Raw genomic sequence first — 27,672 nt, 5'->3', positions numbered from 1 at the left:
ACCTGCTTGCCATGATCTACAGAAAGGCTGCACCCACTTGGTAAGTGGGTGGGAGCATTTATTATCAAATAAAAAAGGACAACAATTCTGCTGCTAATTGCTTTTGAATTGCCTCATTTTGTTTCAGTGTTGTTTTTATTTCCAGAAGATTTGTTTTGGTTGTATCAGGTATATCACATCATTTATTCTGCAAAATAGATTGTTAATTAGTATTTTTTTAAAATATGTATTATTTATCAATTAAAGGTTCAGTGCCTATATTTAATCCTACAAGTTACCTAAGCAGATGTCCAAGCAGGACACCAAAGCCTGCATAGAGTAAATAAGATCTGACAAAGTACAAATACAGATATTTTTATACAGGGTATTCCAGATTAATATTTTAAATTTATAGAAGAGAAATCACTCACTTAAAATGACTACCAGAACTCTTGAAACTGGCTACAATTTATTCAATGATTTGTATTAAATTATTACTTATAAAGCACAGATGAAAGAAACATGTATGTAAATCATCCTTTATGTGCACACTAAGAATTAAAACCTAGGCATGTAAAGCTACAGATCTTCATCCTTCACTTGAGCCCAGTGTGTCCAGAGTGTCAGTGTGACTTCTGCCAATTATCAGCTGGATCTGAGGCTGTTTAAGCTGTCTTGAACAAATCACCTGTTTTTGCATTGTAGTTACATAGCTCAACAACTATTCCCAAGCAGACAGTATTTAATTGAGGAAATTAATAAAGATTCAGGAGATATTGTAATTCACAGCAAACAGGTTTCGAATTACAAATGTCTATTATCATCAAATGACTTTACATAAGGCTCCTGTGGTGGTGTACAGACAAGAAAAACACATAGAGTTTTTTTTTATAAAAAATGCTGTAATGTGGAATTGGGAAAAGGCACTTCTTATTCATATAAATGCTTCAGGATATGGGCAAAACACAAACAAGCTTATTCTGCAGTTTATTCTTAAATATTGCCTTTTTTTTTTTCCTGCCCAGGCTAATCTGCAAGTGGAGATCTGTAGGGAAAACCCATTTTGCAGCTATTTCTGATCCTACTTCCTCTTTTCTCTCTTCTGACAGACAGGTCTACTGGCATGCCCAAGCCAGTACAATCCTTTTTTATTTTGACAATGGAAAAATAAATTACTTAGAATTGCCTTCTATCACATTCCAGATGTCATGACTGGCCTCAGTGCTCTCTCATCTATTTTGTTAGACTCGGATTGCCCATTTCATATCTGATCCATTTAGGACACCAAATACTCTTAAGGCTTTAATATATTATTAAGGCAGCAGGAATTTGATTTTGAAAATGGGAAGCCATGTTCCCTTTGAACATTTCAAAACCAGTACCTACATCAATTCAACTCAGCTTTAGCTAAGAATTTATTGGATGTGTGAGAGAAGCATAACAATGAGTCAAATCTAATGACTAAAATTAACAGGTGTCTAAGTTAACTCCAGTCATCCTTCTGGAACCCAACTCCTGTGCCAAAATTAGGATGCTCAGTCACGACCTTTCTCTTCCTCATCCTTATTTCAGAACATTCGTAACTCTGTTCCAAACAGAAACAGGAAAACCAACCAAAAGACTTCTGACATATCAGCTGCATCATACTGGCAAGAACTGAAAGCTTGATAAGCTATATAACACACTGAATGCTGGGAATCTAAATAGAAAATCTGGATAGGGAATATTCAGTTGGTCCTGTCCTGTCCATGAAATAAATCCTTTGAAAATTCTCAGTAAGCAGATCTCAGTGCCCAGAACTCTAATCCATACACTGCAAAAAAAAAAAAAAACAAAACAAAAAAACAAAAAAACAAAAAAAAAAACAAACAAACAAAAAAAAACAAAACAAAAAAAAAAAACCAAATCCAAACAAAAACAAAAAAAGGAGTTTCCTCTTCATTACTATATTTTCCTGCAAAGTATGCTTTTTAATAAATTAAATCTGTATTCCCTTAAGACAAGCTTCAGAAATCTCACCAAGGTCCCTTCTTTTCCATTCTAAAGCTAGTAACATCTATCAGTTTCTGCAGTCAGAGTTATTTGCATTTATGATCAATAAAGCCATTAGATTTGGAAGATACATGACTCTGACCTGCCAAACAGCCTGGTGCCAACAGGACAGTGCTGTCTGCAATCCCATTAGCAGATAGGGTGTGACCTGAGTCAGATTAGGATCAGTTGGACTCAGACTCTCTTTGAGACCATCAGTCTCAAAGACAGTCTGAGTTCAACTGATTTTAATTAGAGTTTAATCAGGTCTCGGCTTCCCCTAGACTTGTGCAGACAGTGGGGATCACTTTTAACATTCTGTGCAGCCAGAACTGCATTTTAATGCTTTACACTGCACTGAAAGTTGAATCAATACATGGACTACGTACCAATCCAAGAAGGATTTCTTTGTATTGTGCACTTCTATAATTTAATTTAGAAAACATGTCCTCCATTGCTTTTCCTGCTACCTTGTCTATTCATGAACCTTCTTTTCTCCAAGAAGCAATGTAAAACTAGTTCACATTTGAGGTAGATGAAAAGTCAGCTGGGAAATGTCAATCCTATCCAACACAGCAAACATACATCTGATGAGAAATTAAATGTTTATGTCAGATATGTCAGACCTGTCTGGGACCCATTCCTTCAATTCAGGGAGTTTTTAAAGTGATCATTTTGCTGTAGAAAGCCACCCTTTTCTTTCTTTCTTTTTTCTAACCAATTTTTAAAATTACTCCTACGCTTTACTTAAAAGTCTTTTATACATCAATAAGGACAACGCATGCTGCAACTCAGTAAATCACATTCAGAGCCTTGGGAAGCATTTACTTGATTAAATGCACAGGTACTTTGGGGTTACTGCAAACACTGGCATAAAGCAAGAGCACCAGTGGCACAGCAGGTTCAGCATGAGCCATCCCCAAGGCACAGCATGGAGATTGCTGTGTCCCCTCCTACACATCCTCACCCACTCATGAGCCCAGGTATGTGAGCAGTGTCCATACACCCACAGCCCTTCAGCAAAATCTACAGAACCACAGAATCAAGTACATGTCAACACTGCTGTTACTTACCATGGTAAAAAGTCACGGTAGTTTTCACTGTCCACCTGGCAAGACCTTTTAATTTTTTCAATGTACAAGGATAACACTAGCACAGTAACAAAACCACCACTCTCTCCATGAGGCAGAGCGCTCATGGGAAATATGCTGGAAGAGCATTTCAAAAATGACAACTCAACAGCAAAGTCTTAGCAGGGATGGGGATTTCAAGTTAGAGCGGTGGACAATATGAGGTCAGGAGGAGATGATGCTATGTAGCAAAATGGCCACACTTTCATGGGCAAGCAGGTTTCCCAGGAGACAAGTATGGGATGATACATGAAAATTATCTGTGCCATGTTTTAAATGGGTAAGACAATTCTCTATAAGTCAGCCCAGCATTTTTCTCATTTCCCTGTACATGTTCTCAAGGATGTAGTTAAATGCTGTGTTAGGAGAAATATCCATCTGTTTGGTTCATTCTGGGTTTTTTTAATTGTCACAACATATCAGCATTTTTGATGCTAATTTACTTTTAGATATTTCAAGAACTGACCAGAATTCATCACTACTGTCATGCATTACCTGCATTCATTAATGCTAGAGCTAGTGACTCTGCAAAATCTCTCTCAGGTGGTAAATCTCATTTCTAACCATAAACCAGAAAATTAGTGAACAATGTCAGCAATTTAATAACTCTCCTGTTTAAGGTTAAATGTTTTTCTCCTGCAGCCTCTCCAAGCTGACAAAACAGAAGAGTAACCACATGAATATCAGTATTGCATTACAGAAATTATTCTTTGGAATTTAGATGGAAGTGTGTTTATATCGTGATCTGTGAAAAATGTGTGTGTGATTCATGTTATGAGGTGATAATAAAAGTAAAACCATGTGAATGTTGTAGCATGAGTGGAATAAGTGCTTGGGATGATTATAAAAATCAATTTTAAGACTGTCAAATAACGCATGGAACAAAAGATAAATTGTTGAAATTATTGCTTAGGAGAAATGCTTGCTTAAGAGGATTTGTGGTTTTGTCTGCTTGCATAAAAATAAGGAACTTATGGTTATAATTTGCTTGCATAAAATGAAAATAAGCAAATTGTGAAAACTATATTAAGCAAATAACTATAGTTATATAAATAGCTCATAACTACACATGCAGAAAGAAAGGGTCAGCAAAAAGAAACTGAGGAAGACGACGAGCCTTCATCCAAAAGACCACTGAAAGAGGGCAGACAACCCCCTAGCAACAGCCGACACCTGTGCAAAGGCAACCATCGATGTGGAACCAAGGAAACGAAAGGAGGAGGAGGGGGACACCGGGAAAATGAAACTCAGACTGAATAAAAAGGTGGAACCAATGCTGAGCAGTGTGTGTCATTGGAGCGTGATTCCCTGGCACACCCAGTGCTGTTTGCCTGCTGCTTCTGCTATTAATAAATAATCACAAGAGATCATAACTCCTCATGAATTTGTAACATGATCCACATTTCAGAAAATGAGGCTCTGTGGTGGTTTGTACAAATTTCCTGAAGCTTTCTCTGCCAGGAATTGGGCATCCTCCTTTGGACCTGACGAGGACCAGTCGGTGTCTGATTTCTAATACTGACACAGTGTTACACCAATGAAAAAGTTCACGTGTCTTTGTGAAACACACATGTAAACATGAAGAAACGTTGAGAAGGCTTTTTCCTTTCAGGCCTCAATACAAGTAACTAGCCTGGTTGAAACCAGGCCCTGCTCCACCCATGGGCCTGGCTGGGCCGAGCAAAAGTGAGCAAGCCCTAATGCAAAACTCAGGAAGCAAGTCAAGGCCCGTTTACAGCTGGAGCCCCCAAAAATAGGGGGAGGGCAGGCCCACTCAGTTGCTAAAATCCTAGCTCTGCCCCTCCCCAGCCAAGGAGCCCATGGCTAAATATCGAGCCAACATTCAAACCCTGTCCTGCCCCCGAAACAGCAGCTCCAAAGAGCCGCCCCACCGCAGTGCCTGGGAAAAAGACAACAGCCCTCATCTGGCAAGGCCCCCACACTTTGCCTGCAGGGGGGAGGGACAGCCATCAACCCACAACTAAAATTAAATATAGCAAACGCCAATCACTGTATTTGTTTTGGTTTAGTGCAAATTTGAGAGGAAACTTCCAAATGGGGTTTCTCTAGGACGCAGATTCAAGAGGTCTCTCCCCCAGCTGGTATGGGAAAAAATTTCCTTGGACAGAAGTGGAAAAAACCTGTTTATTTAACAGGAAAAGCACTCCCCAGCACAAAAAAAAAAAGTGAACAGTACTAAACAACAAAACCTTTCGCTGCTCTGAAGAGATGACAAATTCAGAACATCTCTTTCATGGGTTGCCGCTCGGCTCACTCAGTCCAGTATTGCTCTTGCCAGAACTGGGAAATGCTGTGGCCCAGGCCAGGCCCCAGTGGGACACAGGTACAAGCTCCCGGTGCTCTTCCGGGTTTTTAGCCTAGAGCAGTTTCAAACAATTCCAAGAAAAAGAGAAAAAACACAATCCAGGGAATTATTTGGCCTCAGCTAGTCAAAAACTAAGAGCAAAGGAGAGCTCTCTCCTGATGTCCACTGCAGTCAACACTGTCTGTGTGAAGGATGCAGGGGAGAAAGAGCAGTCTCTGACAACAAACCCTGTATCTCCTCCTTCACTCCTGCAACGAGTCTTAAAACATATCTTAATATCCAACACACAGAACAGACAATTAGGGATGCAAGCATCATAAAGTCGTCCCAGGACACTCCTGCTGCCTCTCCAAGCTGACAAAAGAGAAGAGTAATCACATGAACATCAGCACTGCTTTACAGAAACCATTCTTTGGAATTTAGATGGGAATGTGTTTATATTGTGATCCACATTTCATAGAGACAAAGAAACTGAGGCAATAACAAAATTGACTCAAAATTACTCCACTTTTCAGAATTTTCAACAGTACCCATCTCAAATTTTTGATGCTGAAAGCATTTTGAGTGTTTTTGTGGTGCAGTGGATCTATCTCAGCTCTTCATTTACTCCAAGTCTCCTTCTATCCACAGATTTAAACATGACTGCAGTACCTTAAAAGGTTATTAACAATGTCTCTGTTCTTGGAATAGCAGAGATACTCCTAAAGTCAGAATACCAGCATCTCCCTCAGACAGCAAATTGCATATTATGCAAAGCCTTTGTATTTTCTGTGATAGAAATCATGCCTACAAGGTCAAGCCTACAACTCTTATGGAGAAAAACGAGGTTCCCTTCAGGTTCTTTCTACTTTTTAGGGTACTTCTTCATTCACATTTCTGACTGTTCATATCTTGGAAACCTTGACACATGCCAGACACAGCCCTAAGAGTCCCTCTCAGAATCACTTCTTTGTGTAACTCCCAAAGGCTCACCATTCTGTGGCCCCTGCATGCAGCTTCAAGTAGAGGTGTATACATCCCTGTATGGCCAGAAACAATAAATATGTACTTACTAAGGTGTCCTAAGTTACAATGTAAAGATGTGCCCAAAAGTCTGTATTCTATTACCATCTGCTGAAACCAGGTGGAGCAGTGATCCTTATCTCTGTGGGAGATATCCTCTGCTAATGGGCCATTTATTAAAAACCAGATGGGTCAATGTTCTTCATCTTTCCCATGACCCATCCTCCCTCCAGGAGATATCTCCTGTTAATGGGCCACTAAGTCCCAGTGCATGACTGATAAAATTCCATCATCCCACTGGGAGATGCTCCAGCCAGGGGGAGGAACCAAGCATTTCCTACCCAGATAAAAACTGAGATTTGGAACACCAAGGCTGCCCTTACCCACTGGTTTCCAGAGGATGAGAGCTACCAGACCTTTCTACAGGATCACAACTTCAACAAGATCACTTCATCTGGACTGCTGCCACCACCCTGACTAGTGGTGTGTCAGGTTGTATTCTGATTCTGTCAGTGGTTTTTCTTTTGTACTATTGCATGTATTTTATTTTTTCCTATTAAACTGTATTTCTGACTTGGAGTCTCTTACTGGTTTCGCTTTCAAACCAGTACATAAGGTGACCCCTGGGGTAGAATTCTCATTGCTAGGAAAAGAAGTGTAGCTTTTAAAAAGTAACCATGAACTTCCTTTAATTGTACCTGCAGCACAGGATCTTTCCTAAACAAACAAAAAGCAAACTAGACTAAACCAAATTGCCCCAGTATTTGCAAACAATGATCAGGAACACAGCAGAGATACTTAAAAGAAAACAAGCCTTTACATTATAAGTATAAAATATAAAATCTGTGACTTCTTTGGAGAAGAAACCTAGAAAATGTTTGAACACAGAAATGTCAATACTATTGTGTGAAAGAAGCAATAATTGAAAATCTAGGGAATTAATGGCCATGAAAGACAGATGAAATCAAAGAATAAAATTTTACAGAATTTTCTTTGTTAGCTGTGCCTAAATTACTCCTGTTGTATCTTGCAAACCATAAAAACAAATAAATGCATGAGTAGAAAAGAAAAACAATAAAGCAGTAAAAGTATTTATTTTCTACCTGCCACATGTTGGAGAAGATGAAACTGAGGAATCTTGCAAATATGAATGCTCAGATTCTGGGAATTGTTGGGGAAGGTAAAACAGGAAAGCCCTAGTTACTGAATTACCATAAACACAATAGGATGGCTCACCGAAGCTAATCCACTCTTAATTAAACAATGCTTTTGGCCAGAGGGCAAGGCCAAAAGACACAAAAGACTGACCTGCACCCAAAGATTAGATCTTAGAGTTTAGAATGTCACATGCTATGCTAATGTAACCTTTCCTATAGGCTGTATGTAAATGCTATAGAATTAGTATTTTGTATTAGATTGGTTCTTAGGAATTAGAATATTCATGATGAAGTGGATTTACTGTGTTACAAACAGGAAGTCTCTCCTCTTCTCTCCTCTTCTCTCCTCTTCTCTCCTCTTCTCTCCTCTTCTCTTCTCTCTTTCTCTTCCTATCTTTACTCCTTGCTCTTCTCCCTCTCCCTTTACCCCAATACCCTTTTATCCCATTACTCTTCTCCTCTTCTTCCTCTCTTCTCTCTTTTCTTTTCCTCTTCTCTTCCTCTCTTTACCCTCCTTCTTCTCTCTTTCTCTCCCCCTTTTTATCTCTTTAATCTGCACGTGGCTGTGCCGGGCAGCTCCTTGCAGACTCCCTTATAATAAACTGCAACTGTAGCTTTTAGCATTTACAGAGCGTCTGAGTCTTGTTCCTCGAGTCCACCCTGATACAAAGAGTCCAGGAGTCCCCCCGCAGAGTGGCGCCCAACGTCATTTAAAGAACCAGCTCACCCGTTTTTGGTTGCGGGACGTTTTTTCCTGGACGGTAATTATTAAACCTACTTTTACCTACTTTCCTCGCTTGCCGTGAGCACAGCTTTGCGTTGGTTCAGCAACGTATTGGGCTGGAGCTCTTAAAATATTCTTACTGTCGAGAAAGCCGTGGAGTAAGGGGAGCCAAGCTTTGCACGGACTTTCTGACAGCCCTCGAGCACACAGTTACTGCCGGTCAGTACTGCCTGGAGCTCTCTGAGGGAACCGCCGCGGCACTCCCCGCCGTGGCATCGAGTACAGCCACACGCTGCCTGGCGGTGTGTGAGCTGTAACTCAGTGGAGGGAGGTCCCGAGTCCGCTACGCCGTTGCACAGCGACGCATAGAGCGGTGCTCAGAGAGGGGACCGGAAATACAGTGTCTTCCACCCAGAAAGGACGCCTGGCCAGCGCTTTCGTGGGACTCCGGAAATTTTACACTGTATCAGCGGCAAACCGAGGTTAGTAGTTAAAAGTTAATATAAAAGTTAGTAGTTAAAAGTTAATATAAAAGTTAGTAGTTAAAAGTTAATATAAAAGTTAATAATGGGACAGACTCATTCCGCTCAAGAGAGAGACCTGTATAAGCAGTTGAAACATTTATTAAGTTCTCATCACCATGACCTGCCTAAGCAAGAGTTAAAAAATCTTTTGGAGTGGACTTTACTTAATTTTCCTCATGCAGACCGTTCCGTAGTTTTTACCGCAGATTTTTGGGAGAAAGTAGGGGTTAAACTTTTTAACCGCATTTCTCGTCGAGATATGGCTGTAGCAGAACTAGTCCCGGCATGTCGCGCATTGCTTGAGTTGTTTGTGGACAAGTCCTCAGCAGCCACCTCCCCTCATGCCCCCGCGGTTCCCCCCTCCGTTTCTACAACCCCGGTCCCCGCGGCACCGGTTTCCCTGCTCCCCCGAGTCCCGGCCGCAGCGCCTCCAACCCACGTGGTACCAGGACCCGCTCCCCCGGTCCATCCAGCTTCCCCGGACCTCGCAGCCTCTCCCGCTGCCCCGGCGGGCACCATCCCCCACGCCCCCGGGGCCCCTCCCCCCGCGGTTTCCGTCACCCCGGGCCCCGCAGCTCCGGTCTCCCTGCTTCCCCAAACTCCTGCCGCCACGCTTCTGACCCACGTTGCTCCTGCCCCTCCTCCCCCTGTCTCCGCTCCCGTATCCCCAAACTCCGTCCCCGTAAACCCACCCGCCGCGTCCGCACCCAATCTTGCTAATCTCCCTCCCGTCCCGGTAACTACGACCGTTCCTGTCTCTCATGCTTCCTCAGTAACCCCAAATCCCGCCCCTCCGCTCGCAATCTGCACTTTCCCCACCCCCGGTCCTGGCCCGTCCCCGTCCCTTGCCCCCGCCCCCGCTCTCCCCGCCCCCGCTCTCCCCGCCCCCGCTCTCCCCGCCCCCGCTCTCCCCGCCCCCGCTCTCCCCGCCCCCGCTATCTCCGCCCCCGCGCCCGTCACTGCCGTGGCCCCGCCCTCTGGCTCCGCCCCTGCACGCCCACCCGCCGACGTCATCGCCTCCGCCCCGCCCCTCGCTGATGGCGTCACGCCGACCCCGCCCCCCTCCCTCGCTCCCGCGAGTCCCTCAGCCCCTCCCCCGATAACCGGCGCCGCCGCCATGACGCCCGTGGCGGCGGCTCCCTTTGTTCCCACCCCGTTGCAGACACACCAGTCTGCAAATGCCATAGTGCCTGCAGTTACGGCATTGGTGCAGTCCAGCGTCCTGACGGACCGGGCTGCGCCGCTCGGCTTCACACCGGCGCTGCCGGCAGCAGCACAGATGCTCCCCGTTCCCAACCCGGGAGCCGCCTGGCGCGGAGCGAGCCCGCCGTCGGAGCTGGCCCGCGCCGATGCACCGCTGCCTGCGCGCAGCCCCGCGGCTGCATGGAGCACAACGTCAGCGCCGGCCGCGGTCCCGGAGTGCCGAGACGTGCCTGTCGCTCCCACGCCAGCGCTGCAGGCTCCAGCCAGCCCAGTCCCCGGGCAGGCGGTGGGGGACGCTCAGCCTGGAGCTCCCCCACCTCCTGTGCCGCCTCGAGCCACTGCGTTCCTGCCTCAGTTCTGTCCGGTGACCATCGCAGCTCACCCCCTGAACTCCCGGTGCTCGGCAGAGCCCCACCCCCAGTCGGCAGCGTTCACCGACAAGCCGCCGCCCACCCAACCCTCCTTCCGAGATACAGCCGCAGCCGCGCCGCCGCTCAGCTGCTCTTCCGTGTCAGCAGTGCAAACTACGTTCCCTATGCACCTCCCCGCCTGCGCCCCGCCTCCGCCTCCTGCCCTGGTCCCGTCGCACATGGCTCCGCCGCCTGCGACCCGCATGGCACCGCCGGCCGCCACCATGCAGCCAAGTCCGCCGGTGGGAGCCCTGACACAGCATCCTGCCTCAGTTCAACCGCTGCCGCCCGTTGCAGCCCCAATCTTGCCTCCCGTTTTAGTCCCATTGAATGCAACTCCGCAGCCCGTGCCCACCAGTGCAACTCAGTCCTTCCCAGCCCCTCCTGATCCACAGCACCCCACCGGAGCCGTCAGCAAGCAGCCTGCCACAATCACAGATGCCATGCCTGTCCACATAACACTGGACACAAACACCGTCCATGCGCAGACCTCGCCAGCGCCTCCTGCATCTGCGCTGTCCCTGTCTCTCCTATGTCCCAAAGCGTCCCTTCAGCAGTACCCCTCCGCAGCCCGCTGTCCAGTACTCTATATGCCTACCGCACCAAAGCCAGATCCACCGCCGGACTTATCCACTTCAGCCCTGTTATCGCAACCTGGCACACATATTATGCAAAACAGAGGGGGAATTGACGGCATTGCACCCCCCGGTTTTGGTTAAAAACTCAAAAACACCTCAAGAAAAAATTTGAATTTTATCGTTTTCGCAAATGCATGTTAATTTTCTTCCTTTGTTTTAGTTTTTATAGTAAAACTTTATCTGTAAATGAACCTAAGATAAATGCCTGAGTTGCTTTAGCCAAATCCGCAAGCTATGATATCATCTGTCTATTTAACACATGTAAAAATTTTCACAAATTTGCTGCATAAAGTTATCAAATATTTTGCAAAATTTAAAAAATTTGGCTGACCAAATTACAAAAAGTTGCTACCTAGCTGAACAGTTTGTTCAAAGTTAAGGCTTTGCCTCTTGGCTAAAGAAACTCTGTTTAACTCTAAAATAAGTTTGTGTATTCTAGTAGTATTAATTTTAGTTTTAATATTTGTACCCTGCAAATACTAATCAAAGCAATATCCAATGTATTAATTGTTAAACAAAACGGGGGAGATGTTGGAGAAGATGAAACTGAGGAATCTTGCAAATATGAATGCTCAGATTCTGGGAATTGTTGGGGAAGGTAAAACAGGAAAGCCCTAGTTACTGAATTACCATAAACACAATAGGATGGCTCACCGAAGCTAATCCACTCTTAATTAAACAATGCTTTTGGCCAGAGGGCAAGGCCAAAAGACACAAAAGACTGACCTGCACCCAAAGATTAGATCTTAGAGTTTAGAATGTCACATGCTATGCTAATGTAACCTTTCCTATAGGCTGTATGTAAATGCTATAGAATTAGTATTTTGTATTAGATTGGTTCTTAGGAATTAGAATATTCATGATGAAGTGGATTTACTGTGTTACAAACAGGAAGTCTCTCCTCTTCTCTCCTCTTCTCTCCTCTTCTCTCCTCTTCTCTCCTCTTCTCTTCTCTCTTTCTCTTCCTATCTTTACTCCTTGCTCTTCTCCCTCTCCCTTTACCCCAATACCCTTTTATCCCATTACTCTTCTCCTCTTCTTCCTCTCTTCTCTCTTTTCTTTTCCTCTTCTCTTCCTCTCTTTACCCTCCTTCTTCTCTCTTTCTCTCCCCCTTTTTATCTCTTTAATCTGCACGTGGCTGTGCCGGGCAGCTCCTTGCAGACTCCCTTATAATAAACTGCAACTGTAGCTTTTAGCATTTACAGAGCGTCTGAGTCTTGTTCCTCGAGTCCACCCTGATACAAAGAGTCCAGGAGTCCCCCGCAGCCACATACAAATTACACTCAAATTCTAGTAATTAAAAAAGAAATGCTTTTAGTGAAACTTAAATACCTGTAAATTCTGACTTAAATTCTGGCAAGTTTACAGACTGAAAAGTCTGAGAATCTCTGGAACACAGAAGGAATGACTTACAGTTACCTGCATAAACCTGGTACTGCAAATTTCACATGTCAGTAGAAATGAAGATGAAAATTCAGTGCTCCTGGCTGTGATTTGCTTGAAGGTTTCAGGCAAAGCTTGGCACAGGTGTACTTAAAAGAAGAAAGTGCATGTGCAAATTCTGCCTCTTAGCAACAAGATGTGCTCATAGTATTGGATTTAAAAGGCAGCTGATGAATCACAAACCCTCATAAATAACAAGATGGCAATACACCCTTTCTGCACAGTGTAAATGCCACAAGAGGAGGAGATGGAAAGAGAACTATTACATAGCTAAGCCACTACCATCTGCACAATTAATATATGCTCTAAGCAATGAGGGAGTAGGAGGAAAAGTATCATCACTAATGACTATGTAGTCATTAGCCAAGATCCTCACCTTCATTGGACAAATAAATTAAAATTCACATTTACTGAAGCTGTCATAGTGGCTCCAAAACAACACTCTAAAATGGTCCCACTGGAATTGGATGAAAATGATTCCTTTTGAAAGAGTAGTTGATAAGGAGAAGCATGACATCAAATACACTGACCATCCAATGCTATTAATCTAAGGCAACCCTCCTCCCTCCCCCATCTCCTAAAATAAGAAAAAAAAAATTGAGCACATGGTAAATTTTAGTGAAAAACAATGAGTCAGGATAATAAAAGTCTGTAATTCAATTAAAAACTGATTGCAAAACACAATGCTTTTCCAAAAGTTTTAGAGCTTAGAGAAATTTTTCATTAGAAAATTGCTAAACAGGAAGCATGGATGAGCACAGTGATGAAGCAAAATAGTAAAACTAAGCAAAGCCAGAAGGGGAGAGGATAATGCATTTTCAAAACAATCATAAGAAAGCAGTAGTCAGTGTTGAGACTATATTTGATGAATTAAACATTGGGGTGGGGAGAGGCTAGGGGCACTATTTTCATTACTAAACAATATTGAAAAGAACACAAAAGTTACACTCAAACAGAGAAAGGGAATGCTTTAGCTAATGCTGACCCCTTTGTACCAACATTGAGAGGGGACTTGTTTACCTAAATGGAAACTCTCATGTTCCTGGGCACAAAACATCTTCACTAAAACTTTTTTAGTAGATATATCCCCTGATGCAGAGCTGAGACCCTGCTCTCCTAACTGGCATCACACTTTCAGAATGGAAGCCAATAGATTGTCACATTAGGCCTGAACTGTCAATGTCTTTTAAAAAGCATTTTAAAGACCATGTTTTCCAGGGCTGGTAAGAGGAACAACAAATAACTGTGAGGAATAAAACTTTTCACTTGCTCATCCTTGTCTAAACTAATGAGCAAAATGAATCCTGATACCCTGCTCATTTCTCTCAACTGAAACAGAATTTTAAAAGTCTCAAAGTTTAAGGATACTTTATTTCTATAAGTAGGGGTGCAGTTTAGGGGTTGTGCCACGGGCACAATATTAGATCTGCCACGTTCCCACCCTATTTTAAAGGGGTAGGAAATTTAGGATTCTAGGAGTTATATTCAGCTCAGCAGTCGCTCCAGATTTATCAGCTTGGCCATCACATCTAACATCACATAATCTACAGATCCAAGACTTTACAAGGCAAAACAAAAATCTGGTTTTTGTTACATATTGCACCAACAAATACAACTCAATAAAAAAAGTTATCAAGTGAAAAAGACTGCTTTACCAATGCTTTTTTTCTTTCATACGGGTAAGTAACAATTATCTTTGCCTATCTGAAGTTTGAGCATTGCATCCATTAATCACATATTTTATAACTGCTTTATATTGATGCAATATTCATACCTTCCTCTGAACAAATTACTAATAAGGTTCTTTAACACCTGCAATGGCAGCAAACATTTCACATTTACTTTCATTCTTGACATTAAACAATAACTGCTCTCCATGTACTTTTACTTGTCATCAGTTCTGTGGGGAAGTGTTCCCCACTGCTAATAATTTCAGTGCCTTGGTTCAGTCTTACCCCTATTTCTAAAATCAGGACACAACCAATTTTCTTAGCAATCCTATAAATCATAAATATAGATTGTACTGAAATTAAAGCCATATTGAAATACAATGGAAAGATGAACCCTAATGAAAATTAAATGAGGTGAAGCAGAGAAGATGTGAGCAGATAAGACAGCTGGAATGGGAGTCTATCTCATTCAATATAAGAAAAAAACCTTAAGCACTCATGGAAACAAAACATTAACACAGGAAAAAAAATGTATATGCATCTGGAAATTACTCTAGGACTCATCAAAGCCAGGCTAAGTTTTTTTGTATTTGTATTATTACAGACATGTATAACTGCAAAATAAGTTCAATAACTTATTGAACAGCAGCATTCAACATTTTATCCATATCCTTCAGTTTTAATAATGGGCAAATAATTTACTTAAATTATGCTGTGACTTCTTTATAACATAAAACCACCTTGCATTAGAAAATGAAGACGGAAGGCTATGAAAAAGTATTCTTGAGTTTATCTTCAGTATCTCTTTCTTCAAAAAGAAATGAACTATTCTGGTTGGGAAAAGGGGTGGATGTTTCTTCAACACACAGTAGTGTCCCTAGAAAAATATTTTTCAGATAAATATTACAGCTCTTGAATGCATTTCTGGAAGGCATTGCAAAGTTACATGAAAATGACTAATGACATATTTTTCTTACAGCTCTCTACCACCTCTTTAAAAATCCAACAGCAACAAAAGTCATCTCCTCTCTGCTGTAAGTGCCATTTCTCCAGCCACACTAATGCAACACTAATGCTGTGAAACAATATTCATAGGCATTTCAGGATAAGCATTATGTAATATTTTACATTCCAACTGTATGTGCTTTGGAGATCCCCGTGTAGAAGAAGCCCACACACTGATGTTTAAAGATGCACAGTGCTTTATTCTCAGTTGTTTGTCAAGAATAAGATATACCCTGAGATGGAACTATGAAATAAGCTCCTGTTGTATGTAATGAAAAATAGAAGGAGAGAGGCATGAATATTCATTATTTGCCTCCTTGCCTTCGTCTTGTTGTCCATCTTGTGCACTGATGGTCATCTGCTTTCTGCAGACAGAACCAAAAGGAAAAGACACGAGCCATCTTCTAGAAAGTGAATGATATGATAAAAACACAGGTGATAATATATCTCCCTGAAAAGACAGAGCTTATGAGTAAAGTAACAATAATTCACCTCCTCAGCTGACTAAAATCAAATGTCCTGCAGCCATCTGAGTTCTAAAGATTTCTAAGTTCTTTCCAAGTAGTTTTCATTGTCTAAAATTTATAATATTTTGAATGTGGACTTTCAGCCCATATGTGAGAATAACTTAGGGTCCTGAAGATTTGCTTGTTTCTGAACAACTGCCAGAAGAGATCAAGTCCACAGAATACAAACCCTGGGGATCCTTACTGTATTGATGACACCACTTTGAAACACCTTCTGCTACTGAAACAGTGTCTGGGGGAACAGTCTCCAGGTCATGTCAGTGAGGTGATTGCTGAGGTCCTTTTTGTTATGACACAAGGAACATGCCTCATGTAGTTCTTTCCTTGTGATTTGATCTCACAGTCTCTTCCTGGCCGTGAGACATTCTTGCCATCTGCTTGTACAGATGGCACATTTATGTAAATTTTTAAAAAGGGTTTTCCAAACATTTTCTCTTCTCTCTTCTCTGACAGTTCTAGACTAGCAGATGCAGTAAATGTTCTAGGAATGACTATTCAGAAAAAAAGAAAAAAAAAAAAAAAGCAGCAGAAAGGAAAATCATGGTCTTACACAAATAATTTAGAGGAGAAAAAATTATAGCCACTGAACATCAAGTAGAAATATCTGCACTAAAGTCTAAAAATCACTGATAGGCATAGTTTTAAAGTGCTCTTCTGCAGAGGCTTACACACATCCTGGGTCAGGAGAACTCACCTGGAAGCACAAACCCCCAGACTCTGTAACTTAGTTTCTCTCCTTCTAAGCAGGAATGAAAACTGTCCCAAGAAAAGTTCTCTTGAACTACTTTGCACATTGAAGACCATAAGAAATTTCAATTTTAAGAGAAATAAAGAAATAGACCCAGGAGATGCAAGGAAAAAACACCCTAAGAAGCCCCTTACACTTGAGGAGTTTAGGTAATTCTTGTCTCTCAGAGAACATTTTAACATTCTGTAAAGTTTAATAACAAAGTAGGATAAAACACTGGGTGAACAAATCAGCAATTATCTTCCCAGAAAATGCATTAAAACATAAAGGAAATGTTTTTTGGGGGAAAAAAAATACCCAAACTGGTTATTTAACTAAAAATTAAATCCAAGTACTTACACCTTCAGATAAGACATTTGGTAGGGGAAAAAAATTCTTTCACTTTAAGAAATAGTATTCTACAATATCTTACATTAAAAGTGTTAAAAGAAAAGCTTCATCTGTAAAATTTCAACAGCTAGAAAGTGATTATGTGTGGTCCACAAGAGGTATTACTAGTTCTACAGACAGCTTCCTAACTTTTCTTTTTCTTACACATGCAAGGACACCAACCCTGCTCCTACTTCTGAGATCCACCTCAGGTTTTACCAATTTTAGTAAAAAAAACCCCAATATGTGCAAGTAGAATTTATATAGATGCAAATATATTGTATTTATTTATAAAAAATATATATCATATATTTAAACATGCATTTGTGTACACATACTTTGCATCTATCCCATTAGCTGAGACTTGATCAGAGCATTCTGAGATTTTATCTATGTCCTTCCAACTGGAAAATTTCCCTTCTCAGGATCACCAACTACCAGCTTAAATACTATGATCAAAGACATAGCAGAAGAGAAATGATAGATTGCTGTAATTTTAAATTATATAAATTATTACATTTTAATTTAAGATTAAATGTTTGATGACCTCTATTTGTTTTTGGAATATGCAATACCCTTGGAGATACTCTATTTCATGGTTCTGTAGCTGATAGGAGTTTTTCTTATTAATAAAGATTAAATGCCACAGTCTATTAGGCAATAAAACTCAGAACTTTTTTCACTTCATTGCAATGTAATAATTTTGGATAATAGGGCTTTTAATGGAAAGGATGCCTGTGACTTAAAGCTTTTTTTTTAATTAAACTTAACTGAATTAATTATTCACATACTAATGACTTAACAGCCACTTCATAAAAAAGTAAAAGCCAGAGACCCTTCTGAATACTTATCTCATATTTAAAATCTAATAAAGGGACTGAAATAGAAGGATATTTTGGTTTGTTTATCTTTGTTTTCCTTCAGATAGGGGAGATATTTAAAACACAACTACTCTCCCTCCTGCTGAGGATGAATGGTGAAAAGATGCCATTCCAAATCCTACAGAAAAAAAATCATAATAATCTATGAGTCTCCTTAATTGAAAAGAGATATTTATGAGAGTCAATTTTTTTTTTTCCCTCAGAAATTGCTTCTTTCCTAAAACTGGCTCATTTTGTGAATGGACTGCTACACAGGAAAAGTGGAACAATGTGATTCTGAGAAAACAGATTTGTATCTATAATCTGGCCATCCCAAGGTGCACATGAGGGCTGGCATTTTATAATTCTTCATAATAATGCTTGGCACTTATGTAGTGTTTTATGGGATCAAAGCACTTTACCAACTAATTAATTGATCTTCACAACACCCCTGTGAGAAGGTAGGTTTCAGCATTCCCATTTATCAAATGGGATAATTGAGCAGAGAAGCTGGATGATTTGTTTCATGGCCAAGTCTTCAGTTCACAGAAACTGTGTCATTAGAAACAACAGTAGCTGCATTTCTCTCTTTCATTCCTTGGAACTACAAAAGAACTCTTTGCATGAGAAAGGAATACAGCATCTGGGGCACACCTTGGGCCAGAGCTGATACCCTGTTTATGTAAAACAATTAATTCACTTAAGCAGCATGCTGGGATTCAAGTTCCTTTCCTTATGCTGGATCTATATCGACTGTGCAAGAAAAGAGCCATGATCAGATGTCCTGTCCCACGATTTCCAAATAATGAGACTGGGGTAGAAATGTTTCCTTGTTAAGGCAGAAATTCTTTGTACTTGAAATTCTAAATAATTGTACAGTATTCAGGTTTTTTTCGAGTTTTTGCAACAGCTACATGACTTCAGTTTGAAATTATGTTTTACTACATTTGCATTAATTTCTGCAAGTTTCCAAAAAGTTCTTGCATTGATCACCTGCATACAAGATTTAAGGGTTCTCACACCTTATGTATAGGGTGTAAGACTATGTATACTAACAGCCTTGAAAATCTGGACACAGAAATTGAATTCACCTTATTTCCTGTGCAAGAGTAAACAGCTGCATGTCAGACAGTGAATTAGCTTTGGCAAGTGTTGCCAAAGGAAAAGTCAGTAATTGCACCTAGAGGTGCGAGCAGCAGCACAAGAAAATTATCTGCTTAACAGAATGGAAATGCTTCTTCACAGACTGATATTCTCATGTTCAAACAAGTCCTAAAAAAATTACTTTTTACCTCCTCTTTGCCTATATATCCAAAACTAAGAAAACTTGTATTTTTAATTGGAGAACAGAAAGCTACTGGCACTTCAGACATCCTAATAAAAATCTGCATAATATTTACTTATTTATTTTAACAAATGGCAACACTACTCTGAGATGCTATTTGTGCTATTTATTCTACAGGGTACCTCATTAAAATGTTTATTTCCTCTTCTTCCCAGAGGCTGGACAAGGCCCCAGCTGGTGTGAAGGGCTGCACAGCCAAGAGAGGCACGAATGTGATGGAACCAGAAACACCTGTCCCCTTGACAGGTATCAGGATCAAGAACAGAGCATCCAAAATAATATCTTCTTCCCAGGAAAGAAGTCCAGATTCTTCTTATCTCTTCTGAAATCCCCAAAGTGAGAGAGATTTTGAGAAAACCTTCTGCTTAACATGAATGTGCATTAAAAGTCCTTAAACACCTTCTGTCCAGCTTCTGGAAATACAATATTGTAGCTAATAAAACGTAGGACAGGTCTCTTCCTTCTTGCAAAAGATATTTTGGAATAACAAGGATATTTGAAATATTGTAGGCAGTTCCAAGACTTAATTCTAATTCACAGAATCCCAAAATTTTAAGGGGGTGGAATGGAGGATCTTAACAACCATCCAGCCATAAACCTCCTGCCATGGGCAGGGACATTTCCCACCTCAAGCCCCCTCACACCTGGCCTTGAACAATTCCAGAGTTCCAGCTAGTACAAATGATTGGATGATTTTAAAACTGGAAAATGGAGCTTTACCTCCAAATTATGCTTAGGATTTAATTAAAATTAAGCCCTATTAAAAAAAAACCAACCAAACAAAAAAAACCAAACAAAAAAAAAAAGCCACAAAACCACCCCCAAAAATCAAACAGAAAAAAAGCAGCAAAATAAAGATCAAATGCTTTACTGAAGGGTAGCTGGTATGAACAATTCAGCTCTAAAAGAATGAGGTCTGAGAACTAGAGAGGTTTGCAAAGCAATTGCTTTTAAAATTCTCTGTCAGATTTCATAGACAATAAGTTGTCTGTGAGGAGTTAAACTGCTGAACAAAAATGCCCAGTGTTGTTTTACCAGGGCTAAATGTGGGAGAATCTATTTTATTTGCAGAAGTGAAAATTTCCAAGCAGCTGAAACTGAGTGAGCAGACAGCAGAAGGCACAGCTGAGACAACACAAAATACAGTCATCCAGGACTGTTTAAGATGCATGTGACTCAATGCTGGTAGCAGGAAATAGAGAACAAAGCAAGGCTATCATACATATAATTCTCTCATTTGTGGGAGATTACTGTGTTCTATCAGTCAAATAGGAATTCTTGCTGCCTGAGTTGGAGACTCATAGTTTGTAATGCATTAGATAGATCTTGGCAAGTAAAACTGTTCAGCTTTCAAATGGGAAGTCTTTAGTTTCTGAAGAAAAAAAAACTAGTTCAGTGTATATTTTATTTTTCTGTAAAAAACTCCCACAAACTTCATTTACAAAAAGCATGAAACCATCCTACTGAAGAGATACAGAAGCATACAGTGCTCTTGGTCATGTAATTATCAATTCTCTACCCACGGTCACAGAGCTCTCTTGTGAAGAATGTTGGGAGAAGTGGATGCAGGAGTCATTATCTCTGTAAACAGCCTGCTAATGGTGCATAACCACACAAAACATCTTGGTCTTCAGCCACTTCTTCAACTTTATTTAATCCTTGTATTCTAAACTAAATTTCCTCCCTTACTCTGACACATGGGATTGCAAGACTCTCTACCCCTAAGGAGGCAAGTCCCAGAAAGACACCATAATGTTGTGACACAAAAAGCAGTAATTCTAAATTAGCAAATAAAAGGTTTCTTACTTGCCACCATTCTCTTCATTCCTGGAAAATAATTCCAAAAACTTGGTGCTTTCAGAGGCTGCAAAAATCAGAGAAGTGATTCTTCCCCAGGCATATACAGAAGAAAGCAGAATACAGCTGAGCTTTCCATCCACATTTTAGAACAGGTTTGATGTCAAAAGCCAGGGGAAATTTTATGTGTGTGTGTGTATGTATATATATATATATATAATTATTATTTTTATTTTTTTATATATACAAAAATAAATCTAAGAAATAAAAAACAGTAGATGTACTGTAGAATCCATTTCTGCTAAGTGTATTATATAAACCAGATATTTTAACACAGAGAAATTTAGTTAAAGCTGTATCTTTTCCTCAGTTCTGACTGCATATCTTATTCAAGCTTTACTCAGCCTACTGTAAACTCTTTGCTATCCTAGATTTGAATGTCTAAATTTACTGTTCTAAATGTTGTCAAATCACTAATATCCTCTTGCAATTCATCTTAACTTCCAACATAGCAAATTTCCCTGTAATGATTCTTCATTTAAGACTAAATGTTTACAATTTTCTACCATTTAGGTGATTTAAGTATATCATCTATTGAACATCCTGGTCTTGGCAGCAATGGATAATTTTCTTGACAGATGGAATACGAAAAAACATGAAATAAAATGTTTTCTCAAAACATAAATAGCTGGCAGTTATCCCTCAGAAATAAAAGTCCTTCTTAACTTAAAAGCAACCAGCATGTCATATTCTCTGTAAAAAAAGTCAAGGATTTAGTTATGCCCTTAACTAATGCCCTGTCCCAGTGAAGAAGGCAGGCTATGAGGACACCATACCAACCATTGACATGGGTCCATTCATTATCAGCCATTTCTCTTTCTTCCCCTCTTTCTCTCCCCTCTTTCAGCAACAGCACAATCTAGGTGCTCACAAAACTGCTTCTCAGTCCTTCCTCAAATTTACCTTCCCAATGTCAAATCCAGTCAGATGTGACATGCACACCATGTTTGGGTTCTTCTCACAAAAACAAACAGGACAGTGTTAATGGATTACTTCCTGCTGTAGGAAATAGAAATTCAGCTATAGGGACACAGAAGAAAGGGATGGTTACATTTATCCTGATAAGGTCACTTGCAGTTCAATGAATTTGGTTGCAGCAGTCAAGGTAAATGCAGCTAAATTCACAGAAACATTTATATGTGTGTGTATATGATGAAATAGATGTATGGGGAGGTAAAAAAAAAAATTCAGACTGATACTTAAAGGAATCTAAGTTTAGAAAAACGAATCCCGAAGTAAGAATGTGTGACTGCAAGTATAAGCTAAAGTAAATTAATGCAGCAACAGTAGTGATTTTCAGAATAAGAGTATACATAAAGTTTTAGATATGTGAAAATGTGAACAACTAAGCAGGCATTTTTAAGATGTGGAAATTACTAATAAGCAAGAATTAAATATATCAGTACTGTGGACACTTGAAATAACAATAACTCTGAGTTGAATTTAGACTAAATAGATAGATAAAGCTACTTAAAGCTATAAAACTAAAACTTTAATATTGGAATTACATCACTGATTGCCATGTGGTCCAGGAAGGTAAAAGCAGAATATGGCCAGTCACGTAACCCTGTTGTGTTATAACTGGTGCATCTTCCCCACCCAGCCAGGGGTTTGAAAGGCATTGTAGCCAGAAAGCCTTTCTGAGACCAGCTGAGCTGAGTCTGGAGAATCGATTCTACATTTCACAAGACTTGTCTGTGCTTCATTAAGAATTAGGACATGATAAGAAGGGGTTTTCTTACTGTGACATCTGTCAGGTATGTTATGTTCCATGGTCTCTACTCTCAATGTGCCAGAACACACAAGATCCAGCTGTGTCCTTCTCCTCTGTGCTGTTCAAGTGCACAGCTGCCATAGGAGTGATGGCAACTGCAGTCCCCAGCCTTAGTGCTGGCTGATAATCATCCTGCCCCTGCCCCAGCTACAATTCATGGCAGCATCACAGCAGCAGCATTCACATCCACCATCCATCTTGTGCCAGCTCGCAGGGCAAAGAGAACTCTTGATGTGCACCAAGCAGAGTCTTAAAAGAGATGTAAGAACTGATAACCTCAATTGTGAGATTGCTAGGTGCATCAGAATCCTAGAAAATTATTTCCTAAAGTGACATTTTTTTACCTGGGAAAAAAAAGCTATCTAAATATGTTTAACTCTGGGCTGTGGACAAGTCCTAAAATAGAAAAAATCCCATTTTAGAATTGTTCTAAAACCATTTTGGATAACATATTATGATTGTAAGTATTGAACAAAATAATTCTGAGAAATAAAGGCTCAAAGCATTAATAATTATTTCTCTAATTACATTAAACAGCTTTAAGTAAAAATTAGACACTATTTTGCCTTATTGTATCTCATAAAAGACATTAAAGCTGATTTATATTTATGCTGAATGAAAAGGAGGAAGGGTTTTACTTAAAACAATGAAGCAGTACCAACACTGGTTCAGCTCAAAAAAAAAAAGAAACAACCCTCAAAAAAAAACCAGAAAACCTCAAAACTTTAAACAAAGTACATTTCTTGAAAGGTTTTAAGTTTTTGAAAAACAAATGAACATCAAAAAGAAAACTTTGTTTTACTTAAAACAAATTCCTCTATGGACAATTTTCTGTGAGCTCTATTTACTGTTTACCAACCTTTTAAAGAAATAGAAATCATTACAGATGGTTAAGTAGTCATGCCACAAATTGCAAAAAAAGTTAGCATTATTGAAGACATTAAATCTGATATTTATTTCTAATTTATTCTAGAAGATAATAATAAGGATTATGTTTTCAGAATCTTAAATTGAAAACTACACCAAAACCATTGTTATTCTTGCTCTCACTCCATTAATATAAATGTCTGTTATATAGTTGGTTTACATTTCACTTTAAACTACAACTGTGTTCTAAAGAACCAAGTACCTGTTGGCTCACTGAGCAATCACAGAAACTCCAGACTTGCTCCCAGCCACAGTGCAGAGCCTGAACTGCTCCCCCAGAAAAGACAACTGGACACAACAAACATTGGTAAGTGCAGGACCCAGCTCTGCAGCATTTCCTGTGGTTGACCCACACAATGCTTTCCTGCTATTTTGCTGCCCACCCACATGGCATTGTCAGTCACCTTTTGCAGATATATTTTTAAACCAATTTCTCAGCAATTAAACAGACAATTTCCCAAGTTTCCAGAACTTCTCAAGAGTGAAACCCTTTTGTTGATTTCTCCAGTCACCCCTCTCCATACAGTCATACAGAAAAACAGGCTGTAAAACATTTCAAGTCATACCTCCATATCACATCTCAGTCATATCTCAGTGAAAATCAGAAAGCTGATTAATGTGGGTAGCACACAAAACAATCTAATATTCAATCAAAAATATTTTTTAAATTATCAGTTAAACTATCAGTTCAGCTGTCCTATACATTTTCTGGTTTTTCCTCTAATCCTCATTTTGTATTTCATATTTCAATTCCTTTGAAGAAGCAGTTCTAAACCAGGCTTTTAATCCAGAAAGAGTATTTCAAATAATATTTACAATCTTATCTGTTCTTAATACAAGTATGTGAACTGTACTAAAAATGGAAGTCTATCTCAAAAAATTGTATTAAAAAAAAAATCCTTAGATTGAGAATACAACCCTAGAATACTTTTCTTTTTTTCCCCTGGAATATCATCAGTTATAGAGAATACAGCAATAAAAAGAAAACATTATTTAAAAAAAAAAAAAAAAAGAGTAAGGAATGTTTTTTATTTTTGCCTTTTTAATCATGGTTTAAATGAAGAGACAAAAGAGTTAGAAATGGTCATACTGACCTGAGTCCATAAAGGACTGTTCCATCTGGATGCAAACGAATCATTCTGTTCTTCACAGTCACACCATGAACAAATGACTTCTTGTCATTGAGGAAGTAGGTGTCGGGCACCCAGAGCTGGTCAGCTACTCTGTTGTCCAGAGTAAGGTTTAGAGGTATTACATTGTAGGACAGCCTCTTGTCCCTCCATGCTTGCTGGAAGTACATTGTCAAGGTATAGTCCTGTGATTAGAAAATACAAACAAACAACAAAAATTTGCATTGAAACACACATACACCAAAAAAATGACAATGCAAATATACTCATGTATTCATTATAATAGTTCCTAAAGGCAAACATTTCTGTTCAGGATTTCCATAAGTAGATTTATTTGTTTTTACAGGACTGAACATCTTGTATACACTTAGTAACAGCAGTGAGAACACAAAGATGGGGCATTCACATTTTAAGAATGACTTGCAAGTTTTTAATATTTAAAAACAAAATTTTAACAATTGTGGAAATTTAACAGCCTGCCATTTCTGTAGCACTTTACAAGCCTGCAAGTTCTAGGAAATAGGAACATTCACAGAGCCAAATTTAATTTCAAGCTCTCCACAGTATTCAGTAGAGTTCTGGATCAAGCCTCTGTCTCTGAAGTTGCACCCAAAGTCTTCCCTAAATCAAAATATCTTCAAAGTCTGTTAACTTTGCCCTGGGCACTGAAACCAATGGGAATTTTTTTAGGTTCCTTTGCTATACACTCTTAGTCTTAATTTTACAGATGAAGTAACTCTGCTTACTTCAAGGGGACAATTCAGAGAGCACAATTAGAATCTCAGTAAATATTCACAGTATTATGAGACTTGCATTGTCTTGATGCAGGCCACCACTGTACAGTGCTTCAGAGATGCTGTGACCTCTTGGTGCTTAAAAGAATAATACATTTATAAAGGTTATATCTTTGTAAAAACTGTTATACAGATACAGAATAATCATTCTATTTAGCCAATGCTAAAAAAACCTCTACAAATAATACGAAAAGTATATTGAGAGCAACCCTGTGGAGAAAGACTTGCATAAATGGCAATATTAGCTCTCATTCCCTGTTTTATATTGTGAAGGGGAGTCCATTATTTAAAGTATTTTTATTGCAGTTGGAAAAGAAAAAAATATTTTCTTGCTGAACCACTTTAAAAACAAGTGTATTTTACAAGCACTTTCATTTGAAAGGATGTTTGATATATGAACACTCTACAGAACTTCTCAGAAAATACAAAAATAAATTTTTCTTATTCTGCAATTTCACAGACTGAGCACTCCAGTAAGAAATCACTGAAATTGGGCTGCTATAATTATTCTCTTTACAATGTACAATGTCTACCCTTGAACTAGGGAGGGCCTGTGAGAACTATGGCTATTTCAGCAGAGTTCTGTAAGCAATGACACAGCACCTTGAAACTAAGTGACCCTGCCTCTTCTGCAGAACAGTGTGCATTCAGATGAATCAGTAGAAACGGTTTTTTATAGAAATGTACATTTCAGTGGTGGAAACACTTTATTTTTTGCCTCATCCCTCCCCAGAAGAGCCCATGTACGTGAGCTTCAAAACACCTCTTCAATTTTCAGTGAAGCGGGGGAAATGCATGTTCTGTTGTGGAGAGTTGCTGCATTTCTTCCTTCCCAAGGCAAACCACAAGTGGCATTGCTGTCCCTCCAATTGCTGTTCCTGCCTGCACTGGGTAAGGTCCATCTCCTTCCCCTGCTGTGCCCCTGGCCATGCCTGGAACCCTGGCACTTTGGCCAGGTGTCACAACAGCCGCTCTGGGGGGACTCAAATAGGTAAACACCAAATAAGCAATTGTTTAACTACCAAATCTATTCACCTGGTAGCTGTTCTACAATCTGATCAGTTTTAACCATCTGAAACCTTTTCCTCTTCAGGGTCAGGATGAGATTCTGCTTGCAAGAACATTCCACCTACACCTGAAGAATTTTTACTGTTATGCTTCATCACGGTTCTGCAGGGTTTGATTCATAATCAGCCATCAGAAAATCTTCAGTAGGGAAATTTATTAGTCTTTATTATACTAATGTATCACATCATCAAGTAATAATGTGTAGCAATTGGCTTTTTTCTACTATCCTTGGAATGCTGCATTTTATTCCTATTCCAAGGAATGACCTACATGTATTAATATAAATATACTGCATCATTACATAGAACATGCTTTCCTTCTTACACTTCAGTAAAAGATGAAAAGAAAAAGAGGAAGAAAAACCCTAAACATACATGGCTCATTGCATAGAAGTGAATTACATAAAACTGTAAATTTGGAGTGCTGGCATTGCTGAAAGAAAAGCCAAATCATCAGGCTGGAGTTTAAAATCAAACACATTGTGTTCCAGAAAGAGCTGGTGTTCTGACTAAAAATTGTTTGTCATCTGTTGGCCCTAGTTTTCAGATGTGACTGGAGTTTCTGATGGTCAAAAGAGAACTCAACTGAAATTGTTATAAAACTCTCACAGACTTTTGAATTTAGGTTTTTATTTTTAATGATAATTTTAAAAAACCCCAAAGATGTTCCAAGCTACATATTTCAAAATGAAATTGATAATAAAAGAAAAAAGCAAAACCTGTCACATAACTGCAATTTATTGCTTAGAAAGTAGAGAGGCATCTGTTTTCAAAATCCCAAATTAAAGAGTAATTCAAAAAAGATGTGCAGGTACAAAATGTCCCTGAAGTATCCCAATACCCTTTATACTTTTAGATTAAGAACATTCTCATGTAATAGGAATACTGCAAGGTCTGTTAAACTCACATTAAATATGGGCATTCCCCTCTATTCTAAGGAAAAAATCAAACCAAACATGCAAATATCTTGTTTCAGGAAGAGAGGCACACAAAAGAAGTAGAGGAATAGAAGTAAAGGATTACTTTAATTTG

General features: G+C 39.7%; 1 protein-coding gene across 3 annotated transcripts in view; it reads right to left on the bottom strand.

Annotated features, from left to right (window-relative positions):
- The window catches only part of GABRB2 (gamma-aminobutyric acid type A receptor subunit beta2), a 145,970-nt gene that overhangs the window by 73,993 nt on the left and 44,305 nt on the right, over positions 1–27,672 (bottom strand). For all 3 annotated transcript variants that reach the window (XM_056502532.1, XM_056502534.1, XM_056502533.1), the window contains one exon: positions 24,744–24,964. In XM_056502532.1, the coding sequence (XP_056358507.1) occupies positions 24,744–24,964 (221 nt within the window). The remainder of the gene's footprint in view (positions 1–24,743; positions 24,965–27,672) is intronic.

This window comes from Oenanthe melanoleuca, chromosome 13 (genome assembly GCF_029582105.1).
Source record: "Oenanthe melanoleuca isolate GR-GAL-2019-014 chromosome 13, OMel1.0, whole genome shotgun sequence".
NCBI lineage: Eukaryota > Metazoa > Chordata > Aves > Passeriformes > Muscicapidae > Oenanthe > Oenanthe melanoleuca.
The sequence above is the reverse complement of the archived record's forward strand: the minus strand, read 5'-3'. Positions and strand labels throughout refer to the sequence as shown.